We start from the raw sequence: 12,886 nt of genomic DNA on the forward strand, positions 1-12,886 counted from the left end.
TACATTTCACTCGTCAAGTCTAAATCGATCTCTTTAATAATCAATTGAGATCAATAGTTCAATGCCGACAGATTAGGTTTTATCATCAAATGGTGCATGGCCAACAAAGTCGAGAGTACAGACTTCATGCAAACATAGGAAGAAGTACTATATATGCACCAACCGTGAGCTCATGTTCGATCTGTATATGATCTGCTGTCCTAACTTGAGCAGTACCAAGTAAATGGCCTGCTGTATGTAGCTGAAGTAGTAATAATGGTCATAAACGTCAGCTAATAATGCAAGAGAGACATGTACACCATCTACATTTACCGGCTCATTCACTGAGCCTTCCAAGTTGTGACAGAGAACATTAGAAACCATGTGTGGAGTAGGTTGTCTGCTTCTTGTGGAACTAAGAGACAAAAATGATGGGCAGAGGAAGAAGAAAGAAACTCTATATCTATCAACGAAGACCAATAATTTTCGTTCTTATTTGGATTTCATTCATACCTCAATCTTGAGGTCAAAGGATTCATTTCACGCTGTGATTCCACAGCTTGTTGGGTTGGATATCCGCGTGACACTTGCATCATAATGTGGGCGACTTGAATCGAGGCAATAAATTAGGCTGTGGAGCACTTCATCTAATCCTTGCCTTCCAATTCAATGGTGGTAACAGCAAGTGGGAGTGATGAGTCCCCACACTTGTTCTTCTCGAGTTTAGAGTGAGAACATATATGTGGAGTTCATCGTAGATTTAGCAGCCAGTTGTGATTACCATTAATGCAGTCTCATGATAGAGTAGTCGGTCGAAACAGATGAGAGGTCTTCTTCTCCTTCGTCATGCCTCGTGAACAAAGACATCTGATGGATATGGATGTTAGATGTTGACAACATCCATCACACAAGAAAAAGACAGGCTTTGACTCATAATTGAAGTGAATCCATCCCAACACAATGCTTCGTGGTGATTAGATCGGCTGCATCGTAATGTGAATCTGCTTGTGCAATGCGAATGATGTCTTCTCATACCGAATTAGGCAGCTCACCATCAATCAACCAAATTTGGGTGCTCATCAGGCCGATCCTTTATGAAGCCAACCAACCATCATCAATACGCCTCGGGAAGCAATCGAGGCTGGAATTCGATCTCCGAAAGGCTGTCAGAGCAAGTGCCTGACACTCACTGTCCAAAGTCCAACTGCATTTACGAGGGCGAAGGATATGGGCGCCGGTGATGGAAGTAAATGAAGAGAGGGAGAGGAGCTTCGGCACTCCCTCCTCCATGTTCGGCAATAAAACTTGGGTGGTGTCCTCCGCATGACATGATTCGATCTGGATTGCATGGGACGAGCCATCGCTGCCATCACTGCACCACGGAAGCACATCCAACTCGCAGAGAGAGAAATGATGGGGGAGAAGAACGACAGACCCGAAGCGAGCCCTCCAGGTGTTTAGCACCGATCTCCGAACAGTTCTTGAGCAACCCCCCTCCCCCCTCCTCAGCCGCCTCCCTGTGCGGCACCAACACCATCTGACCCCTCAAACATGATCAAAATCAAACCTTGATCACAACAACGAACCCTACGCCGGGGCTTCTGGCACTAACGAGAGCGTACCGATCGTGAGGAGCAGGGCAAGCGGCCGAGGCGCTGCCGTCGGTGGCCGCCAGCGTCACTCCCGCTCACCGGGAAATGGTAAATGGGCGGATAGTATTTGGGCCGCCCACCAGTGTAGTATTTGGGCCGATACGAATGGGCTCTATTTGGGCCATTTCAAACCCAACAAGTCGAACACGAAGTGATTCGTGTTTAGGAATGTATTATAGCGAGCGAGTAAAATTGACTTGAAATCGGCACATTTAAGTAGAAGCCACGTCACAGACGAATGAGCATAATGGTTCGTGACGTCATTACGCGGACCAGATTTGGTAGTTTCGTGGGCGCGTGTACGTTGGTCGGACAGTCGCAGCAGCAAAAAGTCCCGCCGGCCCATCGCCCGCCACGGACCGCCTCCTCGCGCGCTATACCGCCGTCGCCGGCGCTTCCCCTCCCCCGTGCGCTGCCGCTCGCCGGTACGCCTTGCTTCCCCCCGGCGTCTCTCGTTCATGTCGTCGCTTTCTTTAGCCCTTTTTCCTATCGCGCCGCCATCGACACAGCCTGTCACATGATCGCTACGGTGCCTTGGGTGGTGGGTGAGAGAAGAGGAGCACAACCCTTGACCCGCCGGATATCACCATATTTTGTCGGCCATTACGATCGACCTGCTGATTGGGGGCTCCAATAGAAACCCTAACTTCTGCAGGGGTCGGACCGTCGATCTTTGAGTTCGATCGCAATAACAAAGATATTATGGATTATAATATCCGTTGCTTCGCTGTTTTGTTTGATCGTGACCCTAAAGACGTTCTATGGAGAACTTTAGACGGCCTAAGATCAAATGTTACGTATCGCCTTCTATTTCCTCTTCGCTCTAACTTTTGTGTTATTGATTTCTTTGTGCTAAAGTCTAGTTTCTTGATACTGTGGATCATCTTGTTAGTCAATTATGTTGATTTCGAAGTCTCCAGTTGGTGGTGCAAAACTACTGTTTTTGTGCAATCGTTGGTTGCTTTTAACTGTATTAGCACAGGAAGTTTCTTCTAATTTATGGTGACGACAGAGAAAAATTTTGATGGATAGTCGGGACCGATGAGTGCACAAGACTTCTTGGAAGGGATGGTTTTTTTCTCTATGGTCACAAGACTTCTTTTTTCATTAGTTATTTATGTTTTCCTATTAGTTTGTATTGTGTTTCCTTTTCAAATGTTCTAGTCTGACCAATAAATTTTGCTTTCACAAATTGTATATTGTTCACTATAGCTATGTTATTTACGTGAACAGAGAAATGATTGGTGTTTACACTTGTATTTTGACATTTACTAGTTGCTATGCATCGATATCTGATTTGTCGCCAACTATTTAAGTACTTGTAGTTACTATAGGTTGTGGAAGAGTTAAAACTGGATTTTTGTGGGATCGAAGAGCAGAAAGATGTGATTTATCTTATGATCGAATCTTATTGTTGTTGACAATTGGTAGAGCTAGGTATGAGGCTTACTGTTCTCTTGCTCTGATCATTAAACTTCAAGATGATTCAAGTATCTGGAGAAATTTCTGTCTTGGTAGTGCTCATTTTTGTCAAATGTTGCATGATTCAGTTAAGCCTGGCTCCTATGGTACTGATAATATTGTTGTCCATGTGTCACATTATATGGGCCTCTCTTTTATCACCTGGAGAAGTTCTTTTAGAATTTTGAATTTCTTTTGCTAGGAGTTCTATATGTTTCCTTTTTTATGTATATAAATGATATAATTTATATGTGTGAAATGTCCAAAAACCATCTCATGTTGCCGATTTACTTTTGATACATATCGATAGTTGGATTTTTAGTTTTTGGAGGTCTTTTGGTTGTAGGTTGGTTTTAGTAGTTCCTTAAGTTTTCTGGTTGATGAAGAAGATACAACACTTACAAATTATGAGGTTAGTAGCATTACCTTTAGTATTAGATATATTTCTGTTGATGATATCTTGTTTCTGCAGATATTTACTTGTTACCATATGAGCACACTGTGAGATATAGCCTTTTGCCCTCATTGATGCATTATATTCTTGAGATATAGTGTTCACACACCAAATTACTCATAGAAAACAATTTTAATTATAGAAACTATATATATATATATATATATATATATATATATATATATATATATATATATATGTATGTGTGTGTGTGTGTGTATACACACACACACACCATGGTTGCCTGATTTTGTATGTATGTATATTTCCCCTCTTTTTATTTTTTGTAGAATTGTACATATGTGTTGCTTCTAAAAGAGGAACTGAAGACCAATCTATATACTATTTTAATTTTTTTATATTTTTTGTTTATATAGTTTTTACCTTTGGTTTTCTAGTCTTTTATATGAAATCCAGCAGAAAATTTATACATGATAGCAAAAGGAAAATTATTCAGAATACAGTATCATAATAAAGCAGAACTTTCATCATCATGTTTTCTTCTCCCCCGGCCCCTCTCTTTAATTACATATAAATGTACTTAGTTCAATAAAAAGTAATTTTCCATTTATGCATTCCATTCCTTTAGACATGTGATCATTGATGTGCATCCAGCATATGATCAGCTTGTTTGTTTCATGCTTGTTTCTTAGAAAGAGTCGAGTTAGATGGAATGAAGCAAACTTGGATGAGATTGAAGCAAATAAACCAGTGAGGCAGAAAATAACAGAGCCTAAGACACCTTATCACCCTATGATCGAAGATGATGGTAAGACATCTGTTATATTTCATCTTATGTCGTGTTAATTTTGGTGAAGAGTAACTTTAATGCATTGTTTTGACTTGTAGGTGCTGTATCACCGAGACTTGCTTTCAACGAATGCTTGGATAATTCTGCTCATGCTGAAGCTCTTATGACTGCTTTGAATGATGTAGCATCTTCAAGCAGAAGCCCTAACGGGGATTGGACATCTTCTGAAGATGAAACTGATGCCATGGAGCAAGATGATGGTTGCCCATTGCTTCCTGCTTAGTGCTCCTACCTACTTGGAATTTACCTGTTTCTCCTGTCTTTTCTATTTTTTCTTGCAAATCAAACTCATACTAGCAAAATAAGAATAGCTGAATTTTCTTTCTTTATAAATTTGCATCTTATATAACTGCTATTAAAAACATTGGTTCAAATCATTGTTGAATGGTGAAAAAGGTTCTTTATTGGTGGGAATGCAGACTAAGTGATGATCTATAGCATGGAAGAGTGAAATCAGTTGCATGAGATTTAAAAGTGATTCCTGTTGAAGCTTTGGTTTGAATGACTTGTATATTTGCCGGTGAGTGATGTGTAATTTGTGGAAAATGAGGCTAATGCATTTGCCTACCTCGAGGAAAATATGGAATTCTAACCTTGTTTTTTAGGAAAGGAGAAAAATAGAAACTACAAGGAGATTAAGTGATATAGCACTAAAATGTTAGGGTAATGGGATGCTATGGTTGGAATGTTTATTTCTTGCTCCGAGCTTCTTTCTAGTTTCTTTGAGTTAGCTGGAAGTTTTAGAAAGTATAAGATGTTATGATGGGCTTGTTGATGAATCTATGTGACCATGATGATCTGTTCTGGCATCACAATAGGAGAGAAGATGGAGTGCAGTTGGGATTCCTGATATGGCCAAGCATTGAAACCCGTGAAAACTTTATTGCTCTCCAGGAAGTTTCGTTATGGACTGGGGTCAAATACATCTGTCTTGGTGATTTAGGAGGTGAAGCGTTAAAAAGTGACTTGATAGTATGTGCTAGATTTGGTGAGATACATTGATGAAATGGTACAATATGTTTCAGTTAACATTTATCATTCAACTGGTGTAACATGGATCTTCAACATCACTAATATCAACACCAATTTTAATCTCCTTTGATTGTTTCTTTTTTGCCAATGCATTATATGACATCATTTTTAAGTCTTTGTTATTATGGACTCTTTATTGGCCTTCATACGTTGACTCTCCCCAGACAATGTGAGAGTGTCATGCACCGGGTCTGCCTTTTTTTTTTTTACTATGGACTCTGTCCAACGTTTTGCTTAGTTTGTTTTGTTGCTAATGATGTTCTTGTGCTCTCCTATCAGGCCACCTTGGTGTGTTTTAGAACTGTTTTCTGTTGAGGTACTTTTGTAAGAGAATCTCATTTATACATAATGGCATATTAATTTTTTTGGTTTTTTATTTTTTTTAATAAGTACCTTATATTTTTTGCATGATTTCTTTATTTATGCCCATATCAGACAAATTAAGCTTAATTCAGGTAATTGTATGTCTGTTTATGATTGGGATAATGTAGCCGCCTGTCTCATTTCTCTTTGCTTTTTAATGCCTGTGTGTTATGATATCATATTACCAGTCTGTAAAACACCCGTGTCACTTTTGTCATTCAAATGCGTTAAATGACCAGTCACTTGCACACTAAAGCCTGCATTTATCGAGCAAGGTTTGTACTGACTAAATCTAGAGATGGATAGCACATTTGAGAGTAGAGTTTCTTGGGGTTTTCAAGGTTTTCCTATTTACTCATGTGTTGCATTAATTATATGATATGCTGCATCTTTGAAATGGTTCATTGACCTGTCGTCTTCCATCTAAGCTTGTTAGGAAGAGAACCCCATCATGTGCTTATACCTCCTCCGAATGCTGTTACATGTGGAGGATAACACTTTTATGCATCTTTTATTATATGTTCTGCTTTTTTCATCTTCGTTACATATCTCATCCAATTCAGTTGTTTATATCAACAATGTTTGACAAGCTTTAAAGGTGTATGTTTTTTTTTCTTTTTTATAACAATTTATATTAGGAAGCAGAAACTATAGCTAACCAAGATCATTTAATATGTTCATCGATTCAGATTCTGAAGTGGATGTTGCAAGGTTGAGTTTCACGGAGCACCGGAAGGCTCACTATGATGAATTCCATAAGGTCAAAGAACTCTTGCGAGCGAAGTCCCTTGTTGATGAGGATGAAGAAGACAACAGTGGCGGGGAAACTGGCAAAGAGATCGGTGATTCAACGTCGGATGAAGTGAGGGGACCCGAATCTGGTGAAGCTCAAAATTCCACACCCAACAAATAAAATAAGGGAACTACGTCCCCCATGTGATGCAGCCCACCGGTGAATAATTTCCAATAAGAAGACATCCGAGCCATTTGCTTCGATCATTGATTTCTGCTTAAATGAAAAAAAAGCACGTATCGTGATCACATGGCTTGTGGTTATCCGACTTTTAGTGCAAAATCTTTGATTCTCTAATCCATCTTACTTTATGTGATGCCAAGTCTGATCTACCTTTCTCTCCACAGCATCTTTTGACTGTATTTGTACTACGGTTGTTCCATGTTTTCTCACCTCCCTTTTTCCTGGCAGTGTTTCTGGAGAGCTGTAAATCTTCATTACAAACTGTGTAAACGGTTGAATTCTGTGGTTTCTTTCACTCGATATGTGGGGTAAAATGGGTGTTATTATTGCTGGAATTGGAAAGGGTCATGGAAAATAAATCTGGTGTTATTTTTGCAGGAGTGTGACTATTTTCCTTGGTTTTGAGCTGCATTTGTTTGTTGAGATTACGTTGGATATTACATTAAACTTCACTATTCTTTCTCATTGGTTATGAGCAGCGTACGATCATGAGATTGCAGAAGAAGAAGTTGGCAGGGTTACGTAAAATTTCATTAGTCTTAGCAGTGTAGAGATTTAATCTAGTAGTGGAACAACGTTTGGCACGCAATCTAGTGGAGGCTGCTGCGTCCACAGCAGCTGCAACTGAGAGACAAAAAAGAAGACTTCCACTGCGAGCTGTGTCCCCAGCAAAATCCCCAAAGCTTTGATGTGCCCCACCGACCTCCGGGAAGCACTAAATTGCCGACTGACCCACTGGCGGGCGGTGTGACGTCGAGGTGTTGACCACAGGCCAAAAGGAACAGATGCAGTCGTCCCCGAGGACAGCGCAGATCTCGCAAAGCAGAAAGCCAAATCTCCGCTGCCCTCATCGCTTGCCTCCACCGCCATGGCCACTGCAGCATATATGCTTCGGAACAAATGCCCGCGACACAGCTTTCCTCCTCCTCTCTCTTCCTCCTCATGCGACCATGGATTCTCCGGATCTTTGGCACTGAAAAGAACGATCACACCACCAGTAACGTAGGCGGCGGCAGCAGCAACATGACATGTCGCTTGCTCATGTCCTGAGGTCCATCTCTGTTCAAAGCAGGAGTACCCATCATCCACAGATTGCCATTCTGCTGTCCTCCTCACCCACGCTGTTCTCCAAAAGCCCGGCACCCCGGATCCTCTTTGTGGATTTCGGATCCGCCATCATCTCTCTCCTTCGTGCTTCTCTCGCTATCTTGTCTGGTCCATCGTCCCGCATCTCCCAGCTTGGCACGGCGATCTCCATCGCAGACCTGCCACATGCAGGTGAGCTTCCAATGTAACTGTGTCGTCCAAGACAAAAGGGACGATAGTAAGATTTCCCCATGTTTAGCACACGCAAGAAACGTAGAAAGATTCGCTACCTACTGCTATCTTCCAAATTCCTTGGCGATCACATCTGGAGATATTGTATCCCGAGTGGGCCGCCTCGTGCGACATCACTAACAGCCACCGCTTTATTCTCTGCCCAAAAGCCGGGTCACGTAATCTGTAGCGATTTTTCATCCCTCGAGAAAAGAAGGCACGCGCACTTTGTTGAAAAGGAACGTCTGATTCCTCTCGCTTTGTACAGTGGTCTTTGCATGAATAGAATTCAGACAAGAAGAAGAAGACGACGACGACGAAGAAAATTGTTGCTAACCCGTGATTCATGCATGCATGCATGGATGGAGGTGGTGAGCATACGGAGAACATGTTGGAGCATGTAACGCTGTTTGGTGGCCTCGTGTTGGAGTTGTGCCTGGCGAAGCTCTCCTCCATCTTGTGTTCGCCACTAATTTACTTGCATTCCACCGGACGCGTGGATTTGGAGGCCTTTTGTGGAATACTTTGACCACATCTTGGAAGTCAATTTGAGATTGGAAATAGGGAACATCGATCTCCTTAAGCAAACATAGAATCCCTTCGTCCAAGTTTAGACCTAACTTCACGTTCATTAACACAAGCTTTTTTGGCCATCAAATTTATACTTCACTTGTTATTCCTTCTCAGTCAAGATTTTTATCGACTCAGCTAGATAACATCTTCGTAAACACATGATGATGATGATGATGATGATGATGATGCACTTTAAGCAATCAGTGGTTAGCTCTATTGTTTAATGGCACTTTGATTCACTTAATATTTTAGCGTAAAGACAAACTTTTTATTGTTATTATTAGTCAAAGTGTTGGCTTTTGGTGCTTTCTTCCTTTAGAGAGGAAGATCATTTCGTTTCAAATATAAAGTTGACTTTGTGTTCGTTGAAGGTCAAAAAAATTATATTCTCTTTGTCGATCAGGTCATGAGTGCAACATCACAAATCTAAATAAATTAGTGTTTATCTTCTAGTCAAAGCATCCATGGAGATAAAAAAAATAAAAAATAAAAACATTTTTACACCATCATAATTTATCACATGGAATCGTAATCTCTAAGTATGCTTAAAGCTAAAAGAAACCTAATTAAATTTCAAACCCCTCCCCATGCATATACAATTATGTTAATATTTCTTAAAAATCAAATAACGATGAGATGAATCAAACCGTTTACTATTAACATACATATATTTTTAAAATTCAAATAATAATAATAAATCAAATTGTGCAAAATTGATGCCGATCCAACCTAAAAAGTTAAAAGCTTGTCTCTCTCTTTTTTATTTTCATCTCGTACATGAATATTTTTCTAACATAAATGACCTTCTAATGCTTAAGGCAGCGTTTGTTCGAGTTGGGTAACAAAGTACCGAGAAGGTTTTTAGAGTGTTTCAGAAGCTTTTAATCAGGAGGTGTCGATAAATGCGGTAATAATTGGCCATAAGAAAGAACTATTATTGTTCGGATGTCATGCTCATGGTAACTTAATTGACCACATCAATCGACGATCTTAGTTGATTTACCCCACGAGTGAAGTCCGGATTCATCGAGAGTACCGACCCAATCAATCAAGCTTTGTGGAGAGAGAGATGGTGGCAGCATCCATGGATGGCTCTCTGGTGATAGTATGGTGTCGAGAAAAGGGGTCGGAGAGGGGCATCAGAGCCTTCTGGCCAAAGTGGATGGCAGCAATGCGCCAACTTTGTGCGCTTTTTAAAGTGGCGCCACCGCCTTCGTGCATGGCCCATGCACGCACGCACGCAAAAATGCCCTCCTTTGCCTCTTAATCCATCATCAATCATCATCAGCTACTGCTGCCTTAGCCTCCGAGCAAAGGCTTTGCAGTCTCCACCGTTTCTATGTTGCTGTGCGTGCTCATAAATTCATGCACATCAACTAAAATTTCATGGGAAAGTTGACCTTCTTCTTTTGCATTCCCCAGTAATTAGGTTCAAGAGTGGCCTAATCAACCACAAGTTTGCAGCGTGGGAGAAGAACCTCTGAGAGAGGCAAAAGCCACTTGTGGGGGGCTCCAGAAATGGCTGTCATGATATGGATGTGCAGCGCCTCCAGGATTCTCTTGCCACAGTGCTACTTTGTGGTAGTCAGTGAGATGAGCATCTTTAGAACCCAATACATAGTGAAAGAAAAAGACATTGTGGACCAAAACATAGAAGGAATGAGATCTCCAGCTTTGCACCTTTTGTTTGGCAACGCTGACATGAAGAATCCGCTTCTTGCTTCGGGAAGAAGCACTACCTCTCTCTCTCTCTCTCTCTCTCAACAGCATGGTACAACAAAGCATGACTGGATCATATATTGGAGATAACAAAGGCAACAAAGCCACCATCAGGCTCTTGGGTGAGCTTGCTTTGGACTCCCAGTTGACTCTCCATTGCGTGGACCTCACCAGTTCGTCTTGTTCTTGGAGTGCGAACGGAGTCAACAAAGAAGCAACCCTGTATCCCACTCCCACTCCCAGCAACAGCATGTGGCTTGGCTTTCAGCCTGCAAAGCTCTCTCGAGCAGCTTTTCATGTTTGCATGATTGCTTCGGGGGCCGACGTTATCGTCCAAACGAAAGCTGCTCCTTTAGACGTGAGGCTCTAGTTGGATCGAAGGTTAATTTTAGCCTTGATCGATCTCACGATAAGAATGGAAAGAATGGTGAAGCTCGCGAGATATTTCTATCGCCAGGACCCTCCTAATCTCCAAGGAAAAGGAATGGTCCGAAAGCGTCCATCGCTTGGATGCAGCCAAAAGCAAGGAATAAAAATGAATCTCTACTATTATCAATTGGGCATCACATTCCTACCTTTTTGGCTTTGGTTTGACAGCTCCAGCTTGTGATCCCAAATCTGGATTTGTGAATGTCGTCGTCAGCTGGGGAATTCCCTTTCCATGCTCTATCCTTAGCCTTTCAAGGCGTGTGTGTGGGTATAAATATGTATATATGCATGTACATATTCCTCTCGCAGTCAATAAAGATGTGTAAAGAAAGGCCTAAGGGAGGCGATAAAGTTGCACGTATGTGACGAACACGCTTTACCTCCATCTCCTAGTGTTTTAGATGCCAATCCATCCATTTGCAGCACAGACAGAGCATCACCGATGGAAGGTGACCATTCATTTTGCTTTTGACGAATGCTATTCAGAAAGGAAAACATTCATCATTATCTCATCATATTCAGCAGATGACCTCTCGAAAACAATATTCTTCTTTTTAGCCACTGTCAATATTATCTATACCTCCTTAATCTCTCTCTCTCTCTCTCTCTCTCTCTCTACTTATCAGTGAACGTTTAACACCATGAATTATTATTGTACGATAATAAAAGAAAACATTTGAAGTAATTATTTTAATAGAAAAAAAACTTTAATGCTAAATCTTCAAGTATTATAATCAATAGGAAACTTTGGATATTAAAAAAACACTATGTCGTAGATCAAAAAGCTAAACCCTTATGTTCTCTTTCTACTTCACTCTCTTCGTGAGATATCCTGAGAAGTTACTATCATTCTGTCATGATGTAGATAAGAATGTTCAAAAATATAATTACTAGAATGTTATCTTCCAAATTTTCTACGATATAAACTTCCCTATTTGTCATAATTTTAATTGAAATCTAATTATTTTTTAATATATTTCATACTTAATTATTATACCAAGCTGTAACTAATCATTGTTTCTTGCTTCTTTACGGTACTACAAAAACTTCGTATAATCTCTTTTCTTGCTTTATCTATCTATATATATACATACATACATAAATGATCATGACAAGTCAAAGTTGCCTATCCTTGAAATCACGAAAATGTAGGCATTTTTCACAATGTAACTTAAAAATGCAATATGAAATTGACCGATTCAATCGCTATCTTTTTGTATCAGTCAACAATTTAATGAGGTCTTTTCTTTGGACTATATTTGTCAGAAAAGCATGATCGGACTTTAAGAGTTGCTTCCAAGTTTTCCTCCAATTACTTCATTCTACAAAGCTTGCCTACTTTTAGACAACCATTCAAACATCATTAAACAGACAGTCCCAAGACGGCTCACGGAGCCTTCCTTACTGCACCGATTTGTCGGACTCTCATCAATTTCATTTATATTTTTCAAGCACGTCCGCAACTTTCATGTCACTACTCAAATTTGATACGTAGAGCTCCTCTGACGTCATCATTGGTAAAAACATGATGTCAATTATTTCTCCAAAAAAATCGAGAAATAAAAGATATTTCACTCCTTTTCAAGTTAATATAAAAATATAAGTATAATTTTAATATATGATCAAATATATAATAATTATATTCGATCCTAATCTTGTTTTGGGTGTAATGTTACTATCCAGATTTGATAGACTAACGAATTCTAACATGATATATATATGAGACACGTAATCCCCATCAGAACCTGCAGCCTGAGAGAGGTATTGCAGCAGATATAATCCTGGGTAGGTTGGGGAGCGAGTGTCGAGCTGTCGTCCCCGTGGATCAAAACCAACGTCACGAGCAGCCCCTGACTCGCTCGCCCTCCTTCCAACCCCCAACCGAACCGTCCACGTTTGTGGGGCTCAACAGCAACGCCACCTCCCCTCCCGCTCACCACATCGATCACCCAATACAACAAAACGCCCAGTCAATTGATTGCTTTCCGTAGCGGCTTCCTTCTCGTGCGTGACACCCCCAAGTCACCAACGCGGATTACAGCTGACTCTTAACCGTCCACGTGTACTCATGATTCTTATCATCGTAACTACCTCGCTTCTGTTGACTTGCCGGTCGCCAT

The 12,886-nt window shown here is 40.7% G+C and overlaps 1 protein-coding gene across 4 annotated transcripts; it reads left to right on the top strand.

The window, feature by feature from the left end:
* The first annotated feature begins 1,578 nt into the window (after nucleotides 1–1,578).
* Nucleotides 1,579–7,028, top strand: LOC135615440 (protein phosphatase inhibitor 2-like). 4 transcript variants are annotated; one of them, XM_065113931.1, is made up of 5 exons: nucleotides 1,579–2,056; nucleotides 3,439–3,504; nucleotides 4,173–4,315; nucleotides 4,396–4,557; nucleotides 6,442–7,028. In XM_065113931.1, the coding sequence occupies exons 2-5, from the start codon at nucleotides 3,473–3,475 to the stop codon at nucleotides 6,663–6,665; spliced, it is 561 nt and encodes a 186-aa protein (XP_064970003.1). In that variant the 5' UTR covers nucleotides 1,579–2,056; nucleotides 3,439–3,472; the 3' UTR covers nucleotides 6,666–7,028. The 4 variants fall into 4 exon arrangements, with proteins under 4 accessions (XP_064970003.1, XP_064970005.1, XP_064970006.1 ...); XM_065113933.1 differs by having other exon boundaries at nucleotides 1,584–2,056; nucleotides 4,200–4,315; XM_065113934.1 differs by lacking the exon at nucleotides 3,439–3,504 and having other exon boundaries at nucleotides 1,588–2,056; nucleotides 4,200–4,315.
* Nucleotides 7,029–12,886: the final 5,858 nt, after the last annotated feature.

Source organism: Musa acuminata, chromosome BXJ2-6 (assembly GCF_036884655.1).
Source record: "Musa acuminata AAA Group cultivar baxijiao chromosome BXJ2-6, Cavendish_Baxijiao_AAA, whole genome shotgun sequence".
Lineage (NCBI taxonomy): Eukaryota > Viridiplantae > Streptophyta > Magnoliopsida > Zingiberales > Musaceae > Musa > Musa acuminata.

Coding starts and splice junctions, on each gene's coding strand:
- LOC135615440 (XM_065113931.1), top strand. CDS start 3,473: ATGAAGAAGATACAACACTTACAAATTATGAG. Junction 3,505..4,172: donor CAACACTTACAAATTATGAG/GTTAGTAGCATT, acceptor GCATATGATCAG/CTTGTTTGTTTCATGCTTGT. Junction 4,558..6,441: donor TGCCATGGAGCAAGATGATG/GTTGCCCATTGC, acceptor TCATCGATTCAG/ATTCTGAAGTGGATGTTGCA.